General features: G+C 58.7%; 2 protein-coding genes and 1 pseudogene across 3 annotated transcripts; 2 read left to right on the forward strand and 1 right to left on the reverse strand.

Annotated features, from left to right (window-relative positions):
• LOC144993835 (uncharacterized) lies at positions 1 to 24,261 on the forward strand. The gene is made up of 4 exons (XM_078949602.1): positions 1 to 811; positions 900 to 1,001; positions 21,769 to 22,350; positions 23,365 to 24,261. Exons 1-4 carry the CDS (start codon positions 680 to 682, stop codon positions 24,199 to 24,201), a joined length of 1,653 nt encoding a protein of 550 aa, XP_078805728.1. The 5' UTR covers positions 1 to 679; the 3' UTR covers positions 24,202 to 24,261.
• LOC144993834 (uncharacterized) lies at positions 4,529 to 14,809 on the forward strand. Its single transcript, XM_078949599.1, has 2 exons — positions 4,529 to 4,657; positions 10,133 to 14,809. The coding sequence occupies exon 2, from the start codon at positions 10,149 to 10,151 to the stop codon at positions 14,523 to 14,525; it is 4,377 nt and encodes a 1,458-aa protein (XP_078805725.1). The 5' UTR covers positions 4,529 to 4,657; positions 10,133 to 10,148; the 3' UTR covers positions 14,526 to 14,809.
• Positions 4,916 to 6,402, reverse strand: LOC144993839 (serine/threonine-protein kinase pim-3 pseudogene; annotated as a pseudogene). The gene has a single exon (XR_013657101.1). The product of XR_013657101.1 is annotated as a serine/threonine-protein kinase pim-3 pseudogene (transcript).
• Positions 24,262 to 24,632: the final 371 nt, after the last annotated feature.

Below are 24,632 nucleotides of genomic sequence, written 5' to 3' on the forward strand. Positions count from 1 at the left end.
TTTTTTTTTCTTTAGCATTCACTCTTCTCTCATGGCCCACCACCTGGGGTCTCGCTTTACCGGTTCCCTTTCACCCGCTGGCTCATGGGGTGCGATTGACCCCAAGTATTTTTTTTTTTCTGTAGCATTCACTCTTCTCTCATGGCCCACCACCGGGGGTCTCGTTTTTCCGGTTCCCTTCCACCCGCTGGCTCATGGGGTGCGATTGACCCCAAGTATTTTTTTTTTCTTTAGCATTCACTCTTCTCTCATGGCCCACCACCGGGGGTCTCGTTTTTCCGGTTCCCTTTCACCCGCTGGCTCATGGGGTGCGATTGACCCCAAGTATTTTTTTTTTTTTAGCATTCACTCTTCTCTCATGGCCCACCACCGGGGCTCTCGCTTTTCCGGTTCCCTTCCACCCGCTGGCTCATGGGGTGCGATTGACCCCAAGTATTTTTTTTTTCTTTAGCATTCACTTTTCTACATCACCCTTGAGGCTTTTCGAAGTGTACTGTTTGTGTTTACGTTTCTTTTTTTTTATGTGATCAAGAAAGGTCAAGAGAAACAAATGAACAAACCTAAATGGTTTTCTGCTGCTTTTTTTTTAAAAAAAATAACCGGAAGCAATTTCGGCTTCCATAGTTTTCTTCTTCCGTTACTAGCTAGTTAGTTCAAACCAATTTGGTCTCCAGAGAAGATGCTCTGGTTGTTTTTGCTGTCCTGCAGTCTGGTTCTGTCCAATTCCGGACAGACAGTCAACGGTGAGTGGCTCGACCCGTTTGACATGCTAAACTACGAGGCGAGGACCAAAACAATGAAGAACTCTGAGGTTGGTCAACGTGGGATGTTCGTCAAATCCAACTTCTTTGAAACAACTTATTTTTTTTGATATTCAGTTAATCTTACTTGCCCCACAGTCACAAGCCAGCAACACTGGTGCTGCTGATCCGCAGCAAAGGGAGAAGGTAAACCAGCCTGTGGCCCACTGTAACCCACATGTCATGGATCTACAGAAACAGGTTCGTGTTTGAGCTTTCAAAGAGAAACTGATGGTTCCAACTCTGTACGGGGTCTCACGGACCCCGCGAGACAGCGCGAGGTGCCACTGTTTGGTTCCAAATCGGTACGGGGTCGCTGGGACCGTGCGAGACAGCGCGCGGAGCCTGTGTTTCGTTCCAACTCTGTACGGGGTCTCACGGACCCCGGGAGACAGCGCTCGGAGCCTGTGTTTCGTTCCAATTCTGTTCGGGGTCTCACGGACCGTGCGAGACATCGCGAGGTGCCACTGTTTGGTTCCAACTCTGTACGGGGTCGCTGGGACCCCGCGAGACAGCGCGCGGAGCCTGTGTTTCGTTCCAATTCTGTACGGGGTCTCACGGACCCCCGAGACAGCGCGCGGAGCCTGTGTTTCGTTCCAATTCTGTACGGGGTCTCACGGACCCCGCGAGACAGCGCGCGGAGCCACAGTTTGGTTCCAACTCTGTTCGGGGTCTCACGGACCGTACGAGACAGCGCGCGGAGCCTGTGTTTCGTTCCAACTCTGTACGGGGTCTCACGGACCCTGCGAGACAGCGCGAGGTGCCACGGTTTGGGTCCAAATCGAGATGGGGTCGCTGGGACCGTGCGAGACAGCGCGCGGAGCCTGTGTTTCGTTCCAATTCTGTACAGGGTCTCACGGACCCCGGGAGACAGCGCTCGGAGCCTGTGTTTCGTTCCAATTCTGTACGGGGTCTCACGGACTCCGCGAGACAGCGCGCGGAGCCTGTGTTTCGTTCCAATTCTGTACGGGGTCTCACGGACCCCGCGAGACAGCGCGAGGTGCCACTGTTTGGTTACAATTCTGTACGGGGTCTCACGGACCCCGCTAAACAGCGCGCGGAGCCTGTGTTTCGTTCCAATTCTGTTCGGGGTCTCACGGACCGTGTTAGACAGCGCGCGGAGCCTGTGTTTCGTTCCAATTCTGTACGGGGTCTCACGGACCCCGCGAGACAGCGCTCGGAGCCTGTGTTTCGTTCCACTTATGTTCGGGGTCTCACGGACCGTGTTAGACAGCGCGCGGAGCCTGTGTTTCGTTCCAATTCTGTACGGGGTCTCACGGACCCCGCGAGACAGCGCTCGGAGCCTGTGTTTCCTTCCAACTCTGTACGGGGTCTCACGGACCCCGGGAGACAGCGCTCGGAGCCTGTGTTTCGTTCCAACTCTGTACGGGGTCTCACGGACCCCGGGAGACAGCGCTCGGAGCCTGTGTTTCGTTCCAACTCTGTACGGGGTCTCACGGACCCCGCGAGACAGCGCGCGGAGCCTGTGTTTCGTTCCAACTCTGTACGGGGTCTCACGGACCCCGCGAGACAGCGCGAGGTGCCACTGTTTGGTTCCAATTCTGTACGGGGTCTCACGGACCACGCGAGACAGCCCGAGGTGCAACTGTTTGGTTCCAAACCGAGACGGGGTCGCTGGGACCGTGCGAGACAGCGCGCGGAGCCTGTGTTTCGTTCCAATTCTGTACGGGGTCTCACGGACCCCGCGAGACAGCGCGCGGAGCCTGTGTTTCGTTCCACTTCTGTTCGGGGTCTAACGGACCGTGCAAACAGCGCGCGGAGCCTGTGTTTCGTTCCAATTCTGTACGGGGTCTCACGGACCCCGGGAGACAGCGGTCGGAGCCTGTGTTTCGTTCCAACTCTGTACGGGGTCTCACGGACCCCGCGAGACAGCGCGCGGAGCCTGTGTTTCGTTCCAACTCTGTACGGGGTCTCACGGACCCCGCGAGACAGCGCGAGGTGCCACTGTTTGGTTCCAAATCGAGACGGGGTCTCACGGACCACGCGAGACAGCCCGAGGTGCAACTGTTTGGTTCCAAACCGAGACGGGGTCGCTGGGACCGTGCGAGACAGCGCGCGGAGCCTGTGTTTCGTTCCAATTCTGTACGGGGTCTCACGGACCCCGCGAGACAGCGCGCGGAGCCTGTGTTTCGTTCCACTTCTGTTCGGGGTCTAACGGACCGTGCAAACAGCGCGCGGAGCCTGTGTTTCGTTCCAATTCTGTACGGGGTCTCACGGACCCCGGGAGACAGCGCTCGGAGCCTGTGTTTCGTTCCAACTCTGTACGGGGTCTCACGGACCCCGCGAGACAGCGCGCGGAGCCTGTGTTTCGTTCCAACTCTGTACGGGGTCTCACGGACCCCGCGAGACAGCGCTCGGAGCCACAGTTTGGTTCCAATTCTGTTCGGGGTCTCACGGACCGTGCAAGACAGCGCGCGGAGCCTGTGTTTCGTTCCAATTCTGTACGGGGTCTCACGGACCCCGCGAGACAGCGCGCGGAGCCTGTGTTTCGTTCCACTTCTGTTCGGGGTCTAACGGACCGTGCAAACAGCGCGCGGAGCCTGTGTTTCGTTCCAATTCTGTACGGGGTCTCACGGACCCCGGGAGACAGCGCTCGGAGCCTGTGTTTCGTTCCAACTCTGTACGGGGTCTCACGGACCCCGCGAGACAGCGCGCGGAGCCTGTGTTTCGTTCCAACTCTGTACGGGGTCTCACGGACCCCGCGAGACAGCGCTCGGAGCCACAGTTTGGTTCCAATTCTGTTCGGGGTCTCACGGACCGTGCAAGACAGCGCGCGGAGCCTGTGTTTCCTTCCAATTCTGTACGGGGTCTCACGGACCCCGGGAGACAGCGCTCGGAGCCTGTGTTTCGTTCCAACTCTGTACGGGGTCTCACGGACCCCGCGAGACAGCGCGCAGAGCCTGTGTTTCGTTCCAACTCTCTACGGGGTCTCACGGACCCCGCGAGACAGCGCGAGGTGCCACTGTTTGGTTCCAATTCTGTACGGGGTCTCACGGACCACGCGAGACAGCGCGAGGTGCCACTGTTTGGTTCCAAATCGAGACGGGGTCGCTGGGACCATGCGAGACAGCGCGAGGTGCCTGTGTTTCGCTCCAATTCTGTACGGGGTCTCACGGACCCCGCGAGACAGCACGCGGAGCCTGTGTTTCGTTCCACTTCTGTTCGGGGTTTAACGGACCGTGCAAACAGCGCGCGGAGCCTGTGTTTCGTTCCAATTCTGTACGGGGTTTCACGGACCCCGCGAGACAGCGCGCAGAGCCTGTGTTTCGTTCCAATTCTGTTCGGGGTCTAACGGACCCCGCGAGACAGCGCGCGGACCCACTGTTTGGTTCCAGTCGGCGTTGGGTCTCACGGACCCCGCGAGACAGTGTGCGGAGCTACTGTTTAGTTTTAGTTAGTGTTGGGGTCGAACGGACCTACAAGAGAGCGTGTGGAACAATTTTTTTTTTTTTTTCAGTATACATTTTTAGCAGATTTTCACTGAGACTCTTTTTGTGAGAGATTAAGGTCCAAAGCTTCCTCTGATGGTCTGAGTCTCAGAACTCAGGTCAGTGTCCCTAAACTTGGGTCGGAGCCTCTTTGTAAGCCCCCTTGTATCTAACGCTACAACTAATTTTGTTTCTTTTGGTATTTGGTAAGTAAATACCATCGACTTCTGCTGACTTTTCCAACACACTCTTGTTTTGTTTTTGTTTTTCTTTTTGAGTAGAGCTGCATGAAGGTTCTTTGGACCGTTTCATTTCCACCCCACTCTGTTGGTGCTACGGCGAGCGGGAGGTCTGGGTCATCAAAGTAACGTCACAGCAGACAGCTCTGGCTGCCATTCCTTGTATATGGTATTCACTTCATTTAACCTGTGTATATGCTGACCAAAATCATGTAACCTTTGTGTGTGGTAATCACTTTATCTAACGTGTATATACTGACCATTATACGATTAAAAATGTACACACCAATGTATTTTTTTTTTAAATTTTTCAATCTTTAAAAACCGAGATTGTGTGATGTATCCAATAATTAGAAAAATATCTCTTCAAATAGTCATGTTGGGACAAAACCCATGAGCAAAAAAGAAAGCGAATATGCAACGTTGAGGTTCCAGTTTGACTTTTATTCGAACAAGGCAAAAAAAAAACTGTACAGTAGGCATCAGGGAACAAGCTCTATTGAGTTATCATGGAACTGGCATCTATACAACATGAGCAGTTAGCCATTTTGTTCAACATCCTACATCCTACTCCGTTTTTGGGAGCTCTCCCTGACCCGGACGATGAGCTCCGCTCTGCGAGACCTCTGAGTGGCAACGAGCCTCGGTAAGTCCTGTCTCTGCGGCGATACTCCCCTGACGACTGGGAAGTCGGTCGAAGGACGGCAATCTCCTCCAGATTGATTCGAAGCCCTCGGAGCAGAGCGTCGCCATCGCCGGACGAAGCTGCTTTTCGTTTCCCACGGACGAGACGGACCCTCGACGGGTCGGCGTGTCGACATCGTGGGCTCGGGCCGCCAGAGCAGAGCCGGGCTCCGATTGCTGGAGATCCCCTCGCGTGGGCTTCGGGGCTCCAGCCGTGGCGTCGCCTTCGTGCGCCTCCGAGCCTCGCTTCAGCATCCAAGGGTGGGCCAGTATGTCTTTCAGCATCGGTCTCTCTTCGGGCGTCCTGCTCAAACACCATTTTATCAGGGCCACGCAGTCCTCAGAGAGGTCTTTTTCGAATCTAAGCTCGCCCAGTAGGAGCTCCCTGTCGTTTCCAAATGGTATGTCCCCGTGCACCATGTCGTACAAAAGAATCCCCAACGACCAAACCTCAGATGGAAGAGCTTTGTAGCATCCTTGTGTGAGCCGTTCGGGGGGCCCATATGCCGCAGTCCCGTGGAACATGTCGTACACTTTGTCGGGTTCAAGAAATTCGGCGGAGCCAAAGTCGATGAGTTTCAGCTCGAGCGTCGTCAGGTCCACCAGCAGGTTTTCGTCTTTTACGTCCATGTGCACAACACCGCGGCTGTGACAGTGGAGCAAGGCCTGGATGACCTGACCTAAAAATTCTCTGGCCGTGTCCTCGCGCAGACGCTTACTGATCGTGATGTATTCGTACAGATCTTGCGTGTTCTCTGGCTTCTCCGTGACTATCACCCAATTATACGGGGTCTTGTAAAAGTCCAGCATGCGGATGATCCCAGGAAACGGAGGGTCTTTGGAGACCATTTCCAAGGCGACAGCTTCGAATGGCTTACTGGTCCCATCAACCTCGCAGCATCTCGTACGCGAGAGCGGGATAATCTTCAGGGCCACGGAAATCCCGTCGCTTCGCCTCTTTCCCAGAAACACTTTGCCGAAGCCCCCCTTGCCCAGGCAAAAGCTGGTCTTCCAGTACTTTTCCATGGCAGAAGGATTGATTTTTCTCTCTCTCGAACTGTCGCGCTCTTCACGGAGCAACTTCCCTCCAGTCTTTGTTAAACTCGCGTAAGGTTACTATGACCTGTCTTGGTTTGCACGGAACAAGTTTTAAAGGGCCTGTGATCCAAATCTTCTGGTCTAGTTTCCGTTTCCGGTCCGCCGCACTCCCGTCAGACTTCAGCGAGGCAGAGTCAGACAGAGAGGGAGAAGGAGGACACTGGAAGAAAAAGAGGAAACGTTAGAAGGTGGGGCCTTCATTCTGAAGGAGGAGGAGGCTGATTGTAAGCCCCCCCACACCCGCTGCAGGGAAAGAGGGAGGGGCAAAGAGGACAGTGAGGTCCAACCACAGAGATTAAGACTCAGTGCAGCGTGGCAGATTTCTACCAAGGGCCCGTGCAAAGCCAGTTGTCACGCTGCAAAGAGCAACACAGAGGAGGGCAATCTTTCCTTTGCATACTCCCCTCTTTTTCCACTTTGCAGAATCTCACAAGGCTTCGTGTTGCTGAACCTGGATCGCACAGCTTAGAGCTCAGGACCACGTAAGTGAGTTCATACTTTAAATCCTAATTGATCAACGGTTGGCTTTTCTCTTTTTTTTTTCTTTTACAAAACAGTCGCCCTTTTCGAGCACAGCTTATCGTACCTCGAAGAGACAAGAGTCTAAAGCTGCCTTTGTCCGGGGTGAATGAGGGTCACTGCTCCAGAGGCGTCTCTGTGTAACATTTCCAGCATGTGTCTCCAGTTGTAGTAGAACGCGGGCTTGTAGCTTCCCACGGAACCTTGAAAGTTGACAAGGAACCCTTGGTAGTCTCTCACCGATACCTCAGGCAGGCCCACGTCTGGTGCGAACTTCACGTTGAAGTAGTACACGGGGTCCGTGCGGGGGGTTTCGAGCCGGAGGCCCTGCGAACCGCACATCTGCGAGACCGCGGCGGACTGATTAAACAGCAGGCACAGGACGCAGCAGGAAGGCTGCGGCACGATGTTCGGCTCGCCGTCGCCCGAGCGCTGCACCTTATCTCGTTCCAGAACATATTGCTTGTAAGCCTCTGGGGACATCAGAGTCGTCAAGGGGCCCGTCCGCACGTTGACCAGCATTCCTTTGCAGGAGTTGCGATTAGCGCACCAAGGGAGCCCTCTGTCATTCAGCATCTCCGTGAGCAGGGCCCTGTCGTACGTGTTACGGGCCAGGGCTCGTCCAGGCACCGCGCGCTCCGCGAAAGATGCCATGAGCGGTTTCGGGTTCCTGGCCAGCAGCTCCAACACGGCCAGCACGGGGGTGCAGCGTGGGCACATGGGATTGGGGTCGCCGTTTGCCTCGCACGAGCATCTGCCCGGCCGAGGCTCGCACTCCGGGAAGAGGACGGCGAGGTCGGCAGACGACAGGTGTCTTCTCTCTGCCGCACGCTCCAAGACGCGAGCCTTGATCAGCTCCCTGCCGTCTGAGACTTTGCCCTCGTCCAAACATGGGGCGTCCGAGGGAGGCTCCGCAGCCCGTCGACCCGGATCCGCCGCTTCGCACCAGAGGGAGCGACGCGCGGATGGCTTCCCGCGAGGCACGGGTTTTGAGCACAGCGAGCAGGCGACGCCCTTCTCTCGGACCCCGTCCGAACAGCCCGGGCACATCCAGAGGCAACATGGTTTCTCGACGAGTCCTGCAAAACAGGCGCACGTGGAACAGATGAACCCGCGGAGGGACGGGCAGCTGCTGAAGTGAGGCTCCGTCAGGTACCAGTGTGGGTCATTCACGAAACAGGTCTCGCACACCCTGGCTTCGCAAGGACATCGGAGCTTGACGCCGGCTCTGCTCCTTTGCTTGCTGCCTTTGACCAAGGTCACCAGACACGACAGGCACTTTGCGCACCCCGACCGCTTGTCGACCCTCGCTCTGCCGACCTTGGACGCTCCGCCGACGTAGCTGATCGTGGAAACTCTCCTGTATAGATTCGTAGACTTGAGAGCGGCCTCCACTGAGGCCTTCTGACGCTTTCTTTTACACTCCATCAACAGTTCGACGGGTACCCTCCCTGCAAAGGCGTCGTGAGGGCCCTCTCGAGGAGCTTCCCCCTCTCCTCGCGACATCGTCGACATAACACCCGTGGCCCCCTCCGCCGTCTGAGGAAGCTCAGTCCACGATGGAAGCGAAGCGGGAGCTGTGCTGCTCCCTGTACAGGGCCTTGGCGCTAGACCCCGTGCCAGTGATCGGCGGCGTGCTGTACGCCCCCGGAACTGAAGGCGTGAGCCTGAGGTCTCTCGGAGAGGGCACGACCAACTGCTCCCACCACAGGTTCAACTTTAGGCATGCAGTGGACGCGTTGCTGCGACATGGCACGAAAGAAGGGCCCTGCACTTGCGCGCAACGGATTAGCGCGTCCGCGGAACAGCGCTACAGAGGGGGGGACGGCGCAGATGTTCCGAACCCCGAACGCCGCCGACGGTGCGCCACCAAACCGGGCGGGCAGGGCTCCTCCCGCGAAATCGCCAGAGCCCAGTCCCAAGTCCTGTGGGCGTACGAAATGGAGCCGGTGGCAGCGGCGTACAGGTGGCTGATGTGCAACCGGAGCGCGAGATACCCCAAATGCTGCGACTCTGTGTTGGTCTACCAGGTAGACCGTTCCAGGACCCTGCCTCCGGGACTGTACGTGTACAAATCACGCCCATCCCACTTCGGATGCACCGCAGAGAGACCCCTCTGTGTGGTGGACCAGTTTAATTTTCGTGTCCAGAGACGGGGACCGGTTTCGGTGGAGGAAGAGCCGCATTGCTTCGAGAGTGCGCTGCCCAAGGAGATAACCCTGGAGCTCTTCCCGGGCCGCGACAACTTCAGCGCCCTGTACGTGATAGGGCGCGCCATCACGGCACCCACGCCCGAATACGGAAACAGGCTTTTCGGAGAAGCCCTGGCGCTCGACCTGGTGTCTCCGGAGTCATGCGAGAAAGCCGTCGCCTGCAAGCACCACCTGATCGGCATGAGAACGGAGCAAGCCTGCGTGATAGACCTCCGCTGGAACTCCTTCGACGTGATGAGCGCTTGCATGAAGGCGGTTCCGAAGATCAGGGGAATGCAGGCGGTGGTCTGGTCCAACCACGTGCCCGACCCTGTGAAGATCGAGTCCGATGTGCTGGCCTGGCTCTTCGGGTACGTCACCGCGCTGCCCGCGGCCGTCCGCAGCGTAGACTACAAAAACGAGAGTCTCGGCGTGCGCTACATCATCGTAGACGTGGATGGTTTTTCGGGGACTCTGCCCGAGCCACCCGAGGGTGAAGCCTCCTGCTTCGCGCACACGTACTTCGAGGGAGATGTCGGGCTCGCCGCGGCGGCCATCGGTGAGCTCCCAGAGGCCTCGAGCAGGATGGGCTCCCCGTGGGCAGGATCTCCCGCTTTCTGGTACGAGCTGCCGGCATCCCTGGGCACCCTGAAGCCCACGCCTTTCAGCAGCGGCTCCAGGTCTCGCCGTGTGTGTGAGCCGCAAGGCTTTCGGGACCAGTTCAGGACCTGGGCTCTCGGGAAGACGGACGGGGCTTGCTGCCTCGCCATAGCCGTGCAACACACCCTGTACTACCACGCGAGAGACAGAGAGTACAGACTGATGGTAACGCACACAGTGTTGGACGGCGACACCTCGCTGAACATTTACAAACTGTGACGCCGAGTCAAGATGACAGGGGGGCGCTCGTGATGCTTACATGGCGGGCGTCACGTGAGGGATATTAACAGACTTTTCAGACTTTTCTTCGAAGCGCGAAGCGATCCAGTGAAAAGGACGAGGCAAAGTTATAAAAACGCAGTGAAAAAAAAAAACTAACCGCGTCTGTGACAAATCATAATCATTATCATCATCATCATCATCATCTGAGTCCTTTCCTCTGTCTCTCACCCCTGCCCAACCATTCCTCTGTGTTATGTTTTTTTTGTCAGTTGCGCAGCTGAGCCCATGGATCCAAAGGACGGCGTCTCCAAGTGGCTGGTGGCAGCCGCAGCACTGCACGCAGGTGCTCTGGAACTCCACGTCGACCGAGACTGCTTCGACTGCGTCGAAGAGGCCATCTGTTACCTCTGCAATCGGGCTACGTGGGAGATTCCACCGGGGGAGCGGGACCGCCTCGCAGCAGAGCGCAGAGATTACTTCTACCACCCGCAAGACCTAAGGGGCTCGATCGGACTAAGTTCGTTTTTCGTCTCAGGCCAGTGCAAATATTGTCAGCTGTGCAGAGGGGTGAAAATACGTTTCGAACCATCGTTGTGTCGCCACGTGCTGGAGGTGGAAGATCGCTGCGATAACCGCGCACCGCAAGAAGTGGGGCTGAACCTGCGGCGGTTGGAACACTTGGCCACCCTCCACACTCCGTACTTCGTAATGCTCTTCGTCAGCCTGGCCAAAAGGAGGCGCTACACGTTTTACAGATCCCCCGGCGAGTTGAGGGACGTCGCCAGGCACCTACTTCTAGCGCTAGGTCCCGACGCATCCCGGCGCTCGCCTCACGACCCAGAAGAGGAGCTTCACCTTCATGCCAGCATCCTCAAGCTCTGGTGGAGATATCAGGACAAGCAGAGCACCAGGCTAGGCGTTTCGATTCCCTACTACTTCAACCTGGGCTCGGAGCTGGAGAGCTGGTCGTGGACCCCGTCGACCGACCGCTTCGAGCTGAGGATGCCCGAACCCCTCTACGGCTTTGTGAGGAACCATTGCCTGTTTCACGAGCTGAGGGCCGCGCCCGGACCCGAAATGACGAGCCAAAGGACACAGAGTAAGCCGCTGGTGAGGGTGCGCGAGGTGCGCACCTCGCTCCACGGGGACGTCTCCGTCGTCCTGAGTGTGTTGGTTTCCAACAAACACCTGGAGCAAACCTTGCACGAAGCCGCGAGGGCTTACGAGAACCAATGCAGAGCGAGGCGGATGGTCAGGCTGAAAGACGAAGGACAGGTCTTTTCGCCGGGGGTCGGGCAGCACTACCCGCAGCTCGATTGCATCGCGCTGGAGCAAGCGGGAGGAGCGCCGTCGACTGTCATGCACGTGGTGACAACGTCGGGGGCCGGGTGGCTGCCGCTCCACAGCTGGCTGAGGGAGACCCGAGGAAAGCAGGTCCGCGACGTCGTGGTCCGCAGAGCGCTGGTCTGCGTGTTGGACTCCCTGAGAGACCTCCGCTCCACCGATCGCCATCCTTGCAGAGTTCTGTACCAGAACGCAAAGGATGACGACTCTCACAGCCGCACCTCCAAGCTCTCATGCGCCTTCGTCATCCACCGACACACAGGGGAGACAATGTCGCTGCTCCCCTTAGTTTCCATGCCCGGGCTTTACAGGGCCTCTGCGCTGACCGACGACGAAGACAGTTTTCGTGCCGCGTGCTCCAACTTGGCGCTGAGCGTGCTGCGCGCCGGAGCGCTCCCGGACGATGGCTCGACAACGGAGGCCGCCATCTCTGAGTTTTGCAGGACGGGCATGGCGGACGCTCACCTCTGGTCCACGGTGCTGGATTGCCTCGGGAGACCGCCGCGGTCCGAAGAGACGGGGCGCTGGCCGCGGGCCACGTGGCTGGGGCCCGGGTCCAGGGATCGCAGCTCTTTGAGAGAGCGGTTCGACTGGTTGACGCGGTGCGACGGGGCCGCAGCGGCGCCCGGGCTCGCCTGCATGATAGAGGTCCTGAAGGAGGACGAGTTGTCCTCGCTGGGGCCAGCGAGGAGGACACTGGAGCGCTGTAAGACCCTGGCGGAAATTCTGTCTTGCCAGGCTTCGGGACGCGCCCGTGCCACCAGTCCAGCCCGAACCAAGACCGGCAGGAGGAAGCGCAAGAGTAACACGCTGAGCAATCCGCACGTCACAAAAAGCATGACGATGGATCCCTGTCAGCCGCTTTTTCCAGAGGCATCCCAGTCCGCGAGCCAGCGGACGCTGGAAGAATGCTGCGGCCTGGAGCACATTATGAAGATGAGCAGCGATCTGACAAGGGAACTGGCTCTCTCTCGCGGGTCGTCGAGCGAACCTTCGAGCAAGCCGCGGACCGTGACCTACCTAGACGCGGACGTGAACCCCGTGAACGAGGGCCTCCTCTCTGCGGAATGGGAGAGATTGACAGACTGTGACAGAGGCTGCCACAGTTCGCCCAGTGCCAAGGTCGAAAAGCGGGACGCCCTCGCCGAGCTGCAGGACTTCGGACTTTGCGACGAGGACGAGGCGAGCTCCCTTCGCTCGACCGGCTCCCTCCACACGGCAGGCTCCCTCCACACGGCAGGCTCCCTGGACTGCATTGTGACAGACAACACTACGAATCTCTTCTTCGCCAGAACTGACATCGACAATTTCCAGAGCAGCGACATGGTGTACAGAGTCTTACAAGAGTCCTTTTACCCCGAGCAGAGCACGAGTGCGGACACGACTCTAACCCTTCTTCGCCTAAAATCGGAGGACCCCTTGCCAGAGACGACCCGGTGCGACGGAGAAGAGGCGCTCGTCGCTTCGGGAGGACTCAACCCCTCGGGAAGCGCAGATAGGCAGTCGCTTCAGGGCCCCATCCGAATGGAGGACAGTCGCGGCGAGGAGGACAGTCTCAGCTCGGCCAAACGCGAGCGGGTGCAGAAGGCTAATTGCATGAGATGGAGGTCCAGAGGGCTCTCGCGGCGGGAGAGGCAACTGTCAGACTGCGCCCGCTTTCACCCCGTCACTTACCTGGTTTCGAGGGACATAACCGATTTGATCAGCAACCTCACCGTGAAACGTCACTCAGAGGAGGACTGCGTCAGCAGGCCGTGCCACGGACTCAACAAGCCGGAGCGATGGGATGCGTGGGGCCCGGGCGCAAAGGACAAGCAAATGCAGCGGGGGCCAGCTGTATTGGACCTGGTACACGGATCAATCACTTGCCAAAGGTTTCTGTGGAGGATGGGCAGAGAGTACTCGCACAGGGACGGGGATATGACGAGACGGGGGCACGCCCGGTGCACGAAGCTCTCATGGCCCACAGAGTTTGCCTACGTGCCGGCGGTGGAGCGCACCGTGCTCAACTGCGAGCTCTCGGAGCAGTGGTACTTCACCGTGGACCTCTCTGCTCCGCCGGACCGGGGTTTCAGGCTCACGGAGATTCTCGTGGACAGTTTGCCGAGCTTGTGCAAGGAGGACACGCCACATCTCCTTCGAGTGCTCGGGAAAAAGACCAACTACCTGGGTGCCGTGTGCACCGTCCAGGACGTCCAGGGCTTGATCATACACAGGATTCACATGGCCTACGAGTCTCTGGTGAATCTGCTGGACATGCACACGCGCCTGCAAGTCCACTCCTTTGCTGCACGCACCTTCGCCCTACACTGCGTGACCAAAGACACGGAGGAAATGGCGCTCGGGGTGTTTGTGGGCGAGAGCCCCGGGTCTGTGAACCTCGGGTGCTCCAAGGGGTCGCTCGTGTCGTGGTTCTACGACGACAAGGTACTGCTGGCCTACCACGTGCTACAGTGCCTCCTCAGAGTTCAGATCCTTTCCCTGAGGGTTCTCGGCTTCACCATGAAGCGCATACAGCCGGCTCGCATTTGGAGGGTCAAGACGGGATTTAGGGTCGACCTGCTGGCGTGCCTTGTCGACACGCTGTACGTCTGGGACGGGAACGGGCCCGCATGGGGTGCTTTGGAAGGTCTGGCCGCCGTGTGGGAAACCCTCTCCCAGCTAAACCTGCGACAATACGTGCCCGACGCGGCAGCTGACAAGCTGAAGCGGGCGTACATCGCCGTTTTCGGAGCGTGCCCGCACTCAGCCTACGGCTCTCCGATGTGCTCAAAGGGCGGCCGCAGTAAGGAGCGCAGCTGCGTGTCGTGGCTCCAGGCCGGGGATATGAGAAACTACTTCAGAGAGTGGACTTTGCCCGAGGACGAGGAGCTCATCCACCAAGTGTACGGGCTGTGCGGCTTTTCCGAAAGAGCCACGGGACCGCGAAGCCCGCTGGAGGACGTGCTGGGTAGAGACGGACGATACGAAATGCTTTCTCTGCCCACGGAACAAGGCTTCGAGGTGCAACCCTACGGCCCGTTTGTCGTACGGATACAAAATCAAGTCATCAAGTGGAATCGGGTGATTGTGGTCGAGCCCGCTGTCGCCGGGCCCGTGACCCTCGCTCAGCTCAACCCGTTGGAGAGGTACGACCTGGTCACCAGAGCGCTCGCCGCCGCCTTTGCCAATCAGAACGAAGAACTCGACGGGGAAGGAGTGGCTGGAGACGGGTGGACCTCGAGAGGGTCTGAGCACACGCACGGTGACGGGGCGGGGGAAAGCTCTCTAGGGCTCCCTCAGCGGGAAGAGGACACTCAAAGCAGCATGTACTATTAGGTTTCATCCACTTCAATTTGCTTCAATTTGTAGCGCACGCACCGTCTCTCACTCGGCAACGGGGCAGTGTACCGAATGTTCCTTCTGACTGTGTAGTGACCCGTGTCGCTTCTACCGAGAGCAGTCGCCATGTACCATTTTTGCAGTTTACTTTATCTCGCATGAAGCAAAGAAACTCACCCTCTGACTGCATTGCGGTTGTGTTCATGTACTTGTGTTCATGTACAGTATTTCCAGTGTATTCCTTTTTCACAAAATAAAGAATTCAGTCGTGCACCACAGAATTTGGTATGTCTTTGATTTTTATTTCCATCACCTCATCGAAACAACAAGGAAAAATAAAAAAAAAACATCTGACAGAAAACAGCATAGCTCAGCATCGTAACACTTTGGGTTTCAAGGGCTCGTAATGGTTTCGGGTCCACACGATGTGAGCGCAAGCCCTATCGTAGATCGGGTACGACGTCTCCGTGAGGAGTCCCAAGCGTTTGCCGTGAGCTTCTAGCATGTATTTTACCTCCTGTACACTGAGCCACCTCTTCTCCTCAGACAAGAGTCGCTTCAGCTCAGAGACGTTTTTGGGTCCGTTGACTGTCAGGTACGTCTCTCTGACGTCTGCCCTTTCCGCGTTGAGAAACACAAACTCGGCCGTCCTCGTCACCAGGGACGCGCGGGTTTCCCCTCTGGCCGTGTCATTGAACAGGAGCTGGGCTACGCTGTGGAATCCGCAGTAACCGTCCGAAGGAACCTCGATCACATCGAGGTCGTGTAGCCTCGCGTAGGCGCGGAGCGAGCCCGCTCTGTGATTCGGTCCACTCTCGAACAGAAGTTCGATTGGAGTCGTGTGCGGCGGCAGGCCCCTCAGCTGCCACGATGATCCGTCGCATTCCAGAAAGCCCTGCACCCACGAGTTCCCGTGATGGCTGTTGCAAATGTGAAAGAAGGTCCCCTGCGAGCAGACCGTGACGTTGCGCCCGAACAAACCTGCCGCTATGGAGACGACGGGCAGAAACTGTTCCGGCGCTGCGTACAAGTCGCCGCACAGGGCCTTTATGTCTTTGCAGGGCCCTAGGCCTGAGGTAGAATTTCTATCGATGATTTTCGAGGCCAAGTGTACAACAACCGCGAGGGCTTCCACCGTCAGGGCAGCCGAGTCCGACTCTCGGCGTCCGTACGCGCCGACGAACATCAGCCAGAGCGCTTCCGCCAGGGTTTTGCACGGGCGCGACGCCGAGCTGCATACGGCAGGTTCTGAGCTCGGCACGGCGTCCCTGCGCGTCTTGGCGAAAGTCGTATTCCACACGTTCGTCAGGCAAGGCTTTCTCAGACTCGGAACCGAGCTCACCCCAACAAAGCCCGGCCATTCGTTCGCGTCCGCGGTTTCGCTGGGAAAAACCTTTTGGTGCGCAAAGCCGAGACTATCTGGAGAGTCCACCACCAGCAGCGTTTCCAGCGTCGACCGAGGGCAGTCACGCTGCGCGAGTGCCGCGCTCGGAACGTCTTGATCTCCGGAGGCGACCGGGGGGTCTCGAGGGGCGCTCTCAGAGCAGGTCGCTACTCGTTCCGTCCCGTCTGCAGTGCCTGGATGGCGAGCGGTCGAATCGACGTACTGGTTCCCTGGTTCCACCTCGTTTTCCCAGCAATCTGGGTCGCTCTGAACAGACATGCTCTCCAGGTCGCGCGTCGCGCAACTGAGGATAGAACCCCAGTCGTCGTCGCTCTCGCTCAGAGACAGGAGGCAGCCGTGCCAGGGGTCTGAGGCTCGAGCGTCGAGGCTCGCTGGAGGAGCCGCGACGGGCCGCTCGTCGCCGCGATCTAAGGCGCCTCTCATACTGCTGCGAATCCCGTGGGCAATGTCGCCCAGGTAGGCGTAAGGCGGGTCGTTCGGAGACGACTCCGCGTTGCCTAGGCGGGCAGCGAACCACGAGTCGCGTGCCTCGATCGCGCTCTTCACCGTACAGGGAACGACGTTTAGGGCCATGAAGAAAGGCAGCTGAGCCGTGAGCTCGGGCACGTACAGCTGTGCCGCGCGCAGCACGGTTCGAGCATCGAGCAATCCCTCAAACACGATCAGCATGGCTCTCACGATGCTGCGGTCGTTGTACCCGTGGACAGAGTAGCGGCAAGACGGGTCTGGGCCGACGTCGTCCTCTCCCCAGTCTCCTGTCGTGGCGCGTCGGTCGATCTTCAGTTCCATGGCCGCACGCAAGTGCCTGTCTGCGTCCGTTCCTCCCGGGTTGCGAGCCAGAACCTCGAGAGCGCTGGGACGAGAGTGCAGAGCGTTACCGTACACCAGCACGTACCACGCCGCAAAGTACAACAGACCCGCCACGGTGACTCTCACCGCGGACCGGCCGTCCGCCTCTACTCCTCGCCGACCCCGCTCTACTCCTCCAAGGTGACGAGGCGCAGAGAGTCTCAACCCGCTGGCCGCGAACGATAGCGCCAGGGTGGAATTCACAAGCGCGTCGGGTAAGCTTTCCCCTTCGGCCGCGAAGCACGGCAAAACGCCTCTCGCCAAAGCCTCTTGCATCGCCTCCTTTTCGCTCTCACTCGTCAACCCTGCGCGCGTCAAGAGGTCCAGGGGGCCCTCGAAATAACGTTCGTAATGCTCGCGCTCCACAGCGACCCACCCTCCGGAGGCGGTGGGCAGAGGCGAGTCTGGTCGCACGAGGTCCTTCACCCGTCGCCATCCTCGCGCCAACGTTTCTAGCGCGTAAGCGGGACTCGGAGACGCGGGCAGAGCCAGGGCCTTGAACAGCTTGTGGCAGGACCTTGTGGGGTTGACAAACACAGGCCAGAACAAGCTGGCGTCAGCCCTGAGCGAGCTGGGTCGAGGCACTTTTAGGCTCAGACGGTCGAGAGCGCACGGCGACACTTTGGGAAAGTGAAGCGCTATGGCGGCCGCTATCGCTTCGGGATCCTGAGCCCGGGCCTCGGTGTGACTGGGGATCTCCGCCAGGGCGACCGGGGTCCCGGAACCCGAGCGACGGAATGTCCTCGGTGCAGGGAGCTCGTACAGCACTTCTCCGGCGGGGGGGACCCGCATGTCCCGCTCCTCGAGGCGATCCCTCGGGTCGAGCCCAGGAGAGACGAAGCCAGTGTTCAGCGCTGCCGTCTCAAACAGTCTGGGGTCCGGCGACACGCTCGTCGTCAGGATGCCTTGTCCCCGGGCGTCCTGATCGTCGAGGAGCATGGGGAGATGATCGTTTGCGTACAGCACCACGATCTTTTCCAAATCCAGCGAGCCGTTTCGCTCGTAGGTTTGAAACGCGACGCAGTGCGCGGCCACCGAAAAAGCCCAAGCGTACATCGCAGCAGCCCCTCCGTGCTGGCGCGTCTCGCAAGCCGGCAAATCCTCTTTTCCTTCCCCGTTCCCTCCTTCTTCTCCTCGTCTGGGGATTTCTCCTTCTCCTCCACCCCCATCTTCTGATTCTGCAAAGTTTTCCGATACGCAGCAGGCGCCCGAAAGGTCCGTCGCAGGGAACGCGGCTTGCTTCTCGAGCGGAAGGAGGGAATGAACGACCCAGCACAGTTGAATCACGGCCTCGTTGCGGACCAGCCAGTCGCGTTCCCGAGAAGCCTCGACCGCAGCGCACTCCATGAGAAATGCGCAATGGGTAAAAATCACCCGACGGCACTCGGAGCACGACAGCTCCAGCATGGAGCTTTCGCAGCGCCGCACCGCCTGCACAGCGGACCAAGGGGTGTATCCGCAGAGCCTCATCTCCCTCACAATGGCCCGAGCCACGACGCCAAGGTCCTTCGCCTCCCCCGGCTTGCAACAAGGACAAGTCGGGTGGCCCACGAACCTCATCTCACTGTCTGGCGAGCGCGGGACCTCGCGAGCGTCGTAGAACTCCTGAGCCCAGCCCGGTTTCAGTTCGTTGCAGGTGCCACAGTTCCGTTTGCGCATAACGAGCCAGTCAGATCTCAAGATCTTGTGAAGAACCGGCGCGAAAGCCACATCGACGAAAAAGGGCCCGAACATCTCGATCCCGACGGTTGCGTGTTCGCCCCGCCTGAGCCACTTGCTGGCGAGGTGCAGCAGGCCATCGTCATTTTTCTGCTCGAGCACAAATCGTTTCAGGTCGGGCAGGTGAGAGCAGACGTGAGCTGCGCTTCGCAACCGGCCGAGTGCCGCCGCACACTGGTCCACCTCTGACAGCCAGGTTCCGTATTCCGCCGCGTCTCTCAGGTGGACGCTGCCACGGATCGAGGCGAGGCAGTTCCGCACCGTGTAGTAATGCGCGGTCTCGTCCCCGTCCTCCGGGTCGATGCCGCGACCGTCCCTTGTCTCATGCGAAAGCACGTAGGGGACCATGCTGCCGGAAGAAGCCTCCTCGAAAGTGACCGGCCTGACCGAAATGGAAGCCGGGACCCCGTCAGATTCCTGGTGCGCTGGCTGGTACACCAATGCCCTGCGCAGGGAGCGCGCGGAGGAGCAATGCGGACAAGAGTCAATCAGACCGTCAGGTTCAGCGTCGACACCGCCGATCGTCAAGTAATCGCAGTCGACGTCCATGGTGAGGGGGATGGCGAGTTCGGCCCGTCGCCCTCCGCGTTAAGTATCTTACCGCGTCCCGTCCCACCCCCGTACGCGCACCTTCAGAACGCGGAGTAGGAGCTGGCGGCCTCGAGCTGGCGTATCGACGCTCGGGCCTCCGCGAGCTCGCCGCGTGCCCTGCTCAGGCTGAGCTCCAGAGAACCTTCGTTCCTCACGACCTTTCTCAACTGAGAGATCAGCAGGGATCTCTCGTAAAGCAGGCTCTTGACGGAGATGTCGCCGATGCCGATTAGGCTCTCGAGAACCGCCAGGTCGCTCCTGATGTCAAAGTAGGCATCGTTCGAGTGAAAATCCCAGCTCCACATGCCGGAGCCCGCCTCGTCGAGACGCTCGCGCACGTTCTCCACGTGCCCTATGAGGACCCTGTCCCGACCCTCTGAGCTCTGAGGTCTGGCTCTGGACAGTTCGAGGTCCAGCATCCTGAGCGTCCGGGCGCACTCGTCCCCGACGCGCCTGGGCACCAGCGAAGATGCCTTGACGAGCAAGCGACCCACATACGCTCTCGCCTCGCTCCACGGCTCACCGTGGCTCACCCCGGGCCTGTCCCGCACGATTTCCACAAACTCCAGTGGCGTGACATCCCTGGAAATCTTGGCGCACATCCCCCTCCACACCTCCATGTACCTCACGTACAGGTCGGTGTAGCGCTCCAGGATCATCCGCAGCGCCTCGCCGTCCGTGTAGCAGGAGTTCAGCGCTTCGCACACGGTCGCCGCCGCCGCAGACTCTCGACAGGACTCTCGACAGGACTCTCCCCGCCTGGATTCCCCGAGCGCGCGCTCGTGAGTCCTCCTCGCAGAGAGGCGGACCATTTCTCGGACCAGGTTGTTACGGCCCAGCGCGGCCTGAACCATGAAGTGCAGGCGTTCGTCGCCCGTGTCGACCCTGAGCTCGGGATACCTCTCCAGCACGGTCCTGAAGCCCAACATGAGCTCGGACACCGTTTTCGTGTAGCAGCCCAAGGTCCTTCTGTAGCTCTCAGCAGCGGACTTGCAGTGGGCGTCGTAGGCTTCGCACTTTCTTTGTATCATTGGGGTGACATGGTTGGGAAAATAAAGCCGATACACCAAACCTGAATTTGAACAAGCGCTGTTTTGTTTTTTTTCCGTTCTTTTCTTAAGGGGGGATGAAGGGGTAGAAAAGATGGCAAGGCATGCAAACCAACACATCAGACACATTTTCGTTGGAGATTTTATTGAAGGTAGCGTAGGTACAACACAGCAGAGAAACAACAGCCACGAGGTACAATGTTCAGCGTGAGATGCGAAGACATCGGACGAAAGGTAGCATGTCGTCATCCCACGCGGATTTGTCTGGATCGCTGCGACGAGGGCGACTCGTCGCTCACGCGGATTCTCTTCTCCTCGACCCTGCCTCTGTGGACCTCGTAAAAGCCCGCCGGAGAGGGCATCCCCCTTTTGCCTCGGGAGCGGCATCGGAGCGCGTTTCCATTTTCTCCGAGCGAGGCTCGGACTGGCTCGCGGCCCTTACTGTGGCCGGGAGGCATTTCAGCTCGCTGCTCTGACCCGATAGAGAAACGTAGTCGTCCAAGGCGGCCCTCACGACCAGTGGCAGGAGTCTACCCGGGTCGGCGTCGGCGAGCGCTCTCTGAAACTGAGGCCGTTTCACGTGCAGGTGGACGTTGGTAGAGAGCATGGACCACTGGTTGTGCCTGGCGAGGGTCTTGTCGAAAAACATGAGCACCAGGGTCCTGTTGTCGAACATTTCGCTCAGCACGGCGAGTTTTAAGTAAGGGAAGAAGCAAAGAGAGGCCATGATCACCAGAGTGTAAAAGCCGTCTCTCCTCGAGTGCTTGTCGCTTTGCTTGTTCACCATTTTCTTCACGAAGCGCTTGATCCTAGCTTCGGGTGAGCAGAAAAGGGTGGACACGGCGGCTGCGCTTTTGAGAGCGGCGTCCCTCACCGTTCCCAGATCTCCTAGGTCCGCTCGGACCCGCTCGCCGACGGTCCGGAACTCGATACAGCCCGCGAGCCTGAACACTCGAGAGGTCCATCGGCAGCGCTGCGACGGGACTTGACCCTCTCCGCGCTCAACGGTCCGGTACTCGTCTGCAAATTCCCGCGTGAGGATGGTGGAGAAAAGTGCAATCATGGCCGGCAGGCAGGATTTCAGCACCCGCGCCGATACGCCGCACTGGTCTTCGACCCACGGACCTCCGCGAGGTCCGCCCGTCCGCGGGTCAACTTCCAATGCTCCGTAGCCCACCGTCGCCTCCGTCCCAGAGTACCAGGGCCCCCTGAAGTCAGGGTCCTCCCTGCGAAATGCGGCTAGCCCCACCACGGGGCAGGAAAATTCCCCCGACGCCGAGGCGTAAGAAACTCGGGCGGCCATAGCCCGCACGAGGGCGCAGTCGAATCCCGAGCACGAGTGCTTGCTGAGGTGCGCTGAGCATACGTAACAGCCCGGGATGTATCGGTCGTCAAAAGCGCATTCCTCCTCCACGCAGTGGCTCACCCACTGCGGATCGTCTATTAATTCTGAAGGCCAGCGGTCCATCGGCGCTTCCCTTAGCGTCTCTCGATTCTCCTCCTCTCCCTTCGTATTTCCCTTAGCGTCTCTCGATTCTCCTCCTCTCCCTTCGTATTTCCTTTCTCTGTGTTCTTCTCCTTTCCCTTTTCTTTGTTCCTTATCAATTTTTATTGCCTCTCTTCACAGGCGAGCAGGGGACAGAGCGCCGACCTCATCCTGGTGGACGAAGTAGGCTTCGTGAATTCCAAGGTGCTTCTGGCCGTCCTGCCCAACATCGCGTTCAGAGGACGGAAACAGGTTCACATCACCAGCCACGTCAACAACACGCCTTGGCTGAACAAGGTCGCGGACATCCGCGACGACCGGGGAGGCCCTGCTTACCACGTGGTGTCTCAGAGTTTCAAATGCGCATACCACGAAAGGGATCCGGGGCTCACCTGCTGCTGCCTCGGCGTCTACTGCCCGCAACACATTTCGGTGGACGGGCAGCTCAAGGAGCTCATGAACATGGTCTCACCCAAGGGTTTCGAGAGCGAGGTCACAGGCAGCAGCAGCACTTCGTCCGAAGACATCAAGACCGACACCACAGTCCCGTTCGAGGCTTCCGTCATCAACAGGTTCCTGTCCAACAACTGTTGGGCCCTGGAAGATGTGGCCCGATCGATCGTGACCAGGGCTTACTTGTGTCTGGACCCAACCTTCGGGGGAGGTTCCAGGTCCTGCGCCGGAGTTTGTTGCGCCGTGGAGATCGCTGGAGGCAAGCTAGTGGTAGGTCTCCCGCCCACGATCGGCGCCTCCCTCCTCTGTCCCCCCTAAACCGGACACCAGAAGATCTCTAAAAACGTACCCGTAATCGGGAGCCGGCCCGGGAAGAGCTCGCTCCTCGGGCCCGGGCTTCACGTCCATCAGGGTGCAGATGTACGCGCTTACGCGGTTCTCGTCCTGCACGCTGAGGGAGGTCTCCGCATCTGGCACGGAGCACGAGATGAGCTCCAGGGCCTGTTCCCAGACCCCGCACTTGCAACTCCCCGCGCTATGCCCCGACAGCTCCATCAGCCAGCCCGTAATGGCGAGCGCCACCACCGTGTGCAGAGAGGCCACGTTCCGGGAGCTGGCCTTTACCAGGGCCAGGTACTTAAGGGGCCCGCCGCGCACAGACTCTGCAGAGGCGAAGGCAGAGAGAACCATCTCCTCATGCCCACGCCACTCATGCTGGCTCATGCAATCGTGCACAAAACGTCTCGGCACGCTGTTTCCGAGGGCAAGGGTCACTGCCTCCGAAAGCTCCACAGGGACGCGCGGGGCCGAAGCCAGAGCTTCTCGCCCCGAGTGCTCGTTCCTCGAACTCAGCACGTAATGAGAGACGAGCGAGTCTGTCACCAGTATTCTCGCGGGCGAGAACGACACCACCTGACTGTACGCCGTCCTCAGTTGCCCGATGTCCATCTCGACGAACAGGTCCATGTTGCGGCGGAACGAAGCGAGGGCTACCATGAACTCGTACCGGGAGAGCAGCAGCTCCCACGGCATGCGCATGAGGCTCAAGAGTTGTCTTCGAGCCCTGCGGCACGCGGGACAGAAAGACATGTTGACAAAGCGTAACCTTCGTCTTACTCGAAGGGTGATATTGCAACAAGTGATGATGATGATGATAATGATGACGATGATGATGATGATTAAGAAGCGGAATGTGATCGTGTTGAGCAGCCAGCGGTTTCCTATGTGCAATTCGTTTTTCGCCACAAAGTACCTAAACCTGCTTTCTCCCCCGTCTCTTTGCAGATCATGTCACTGGACGAGCTGGAGATACGTGACCTAGATCAAGTCACCAGGGTGTACGCGGCCCTTTTGAGCGCTCACGTCAGGCTGCTCAAAGTCCTTTTGCCCTCAGCGCACTGGAAAGAGGTGCCGGTGGTTGTGGTGTTTGAGCAAAACACCTACGTGAACGCGCTGGCCGACCTGAAGGAGCTGCTCGAACACGCTCTGGCACGCGCTGGCTTCAGGGTTCTCTTTTACAGCAAGTGGTCCCAGGTCAACTCCAGGTACATGCTGGGGAAACACGTCAGTGCCAAGACCAAACTGGCCATGGTGCTCAGCACCGTGTCCGCCATAGAGAGGGACGATCTGGGCTACTGCGAGTGCGTCATGTCCCTCGGCTGGGCCGTGCTGGCCGAGGCTGTGGGGAAGGGCAGAGCCGTGGAAGCCACCCTGGGCGTCTCTCGGGGCGCCGGCTCCAGCTCGAGAACCGGCTCCTCCATGGCCGTGCACATGTACAGGAGGTCGAGGAGCGGTATCAATTTGGCCACGGACGCGACCGCTCGAGCTCTGGAGATCCGAGACACCATCTCCCTACCCGACAGCAGGTTGGCCGACAGGTTGCACGCAGAGCACGGGAAGCGGCTCTTGGGCAAACTGAGGGAGGAAATGGCTGCCGTCTCGATCAAGGAGTCAGCCAAGGGCGGCGGGGGGACCGTGGTCACCGGAGGCAAAAAGTCCAAGGGGGGCGAATACACCAGGGACGACGTGCTCTCCGCGTTTCTGCTCCTTTGCCACACAAGAGACGAGATTCACGGGGGAGAGAGCTCCGTGAGAATATGCGGAGAGGTTCATTGTACGTGAAATGCAGCTGTGTTTTGTTTTGTTTCACCTCAATAAAATGAAAAGGGAAAAGGCTCAAACGCTTGCTGTTGCCGGTGGTCACGTTTCTTTATTTCATTTTATGTCCCCCATTTCAAACTCCCGGCGTTAGGGTTTCGAACCCATGCTCCCCCTAAACCTTTCACTGCACGAGCGTCGGGAGCTCTCGACAAACCCAAGCACACTGGTTATCAGATAGCAGAACCTTTATTGAGTCTCATAAGATAAAGATGGTAGCGAAAATGTGAACAGACACACACACAGCAAGCAGAACTTCAATCGTCGTCTTCAAACACGACGCCTTTAGGCTCAGAGAAGAGGGGGAAGGAACCCGGATCGAACCAGTATCCTTCTTCGTCGATGGCCAGGCCCAGTCCTCGCATGTGGTCTACAACGTCTGGGTGGTGCCACCG

Source organism: Oryzias latipes, chromosome 1 (genome assembly GCF_053564925.1).
Source record: "Oryzias latipes strain Hd-rR chromosome 1, Olatipes_Hd-rR_3.1".
In the NCBI taxonomy this organism is placed as follows: domain Eukaryota; kingdom Metazoa; phylum Chordata; class Actinopteri; order Beloniformes; family Adrianichthyidae; genus Oryzias; species Oryzias latipes.

Bases quoted from the DNA above. Each gene is read 5' to 3' on its own strand.
- LOC144993835 (XM_078949602.1), top strand. From the start codon at position 680: ATGCTCTGGTTGTTTTTGCTGTCCTGCAGTCTGGTTCTGTCCAATTCC. The intron at 1,002-21,768 runs GTTCGTGTTTGA...CTCTCTTCACAG, and splicing joins TCATGGATCTACAGAAACAG to GCGAGCAGGGGACAGAGCGC. The intron at 22,351-23,364 runs GTAGGTCTCCCG...GTCTCTTTGCAG, and splicing joins TCGCTGGAGGCAAGCTAGTG to ATCATGTCACTGGACGAGCT.
- LOC144993834 (XM_078949599.1), top strand. From the start codon at position 10,149: ATGGATCCAAAGGACGGCGTCTCCAAGTGGCTGGTGGCAGCCGCAGCA.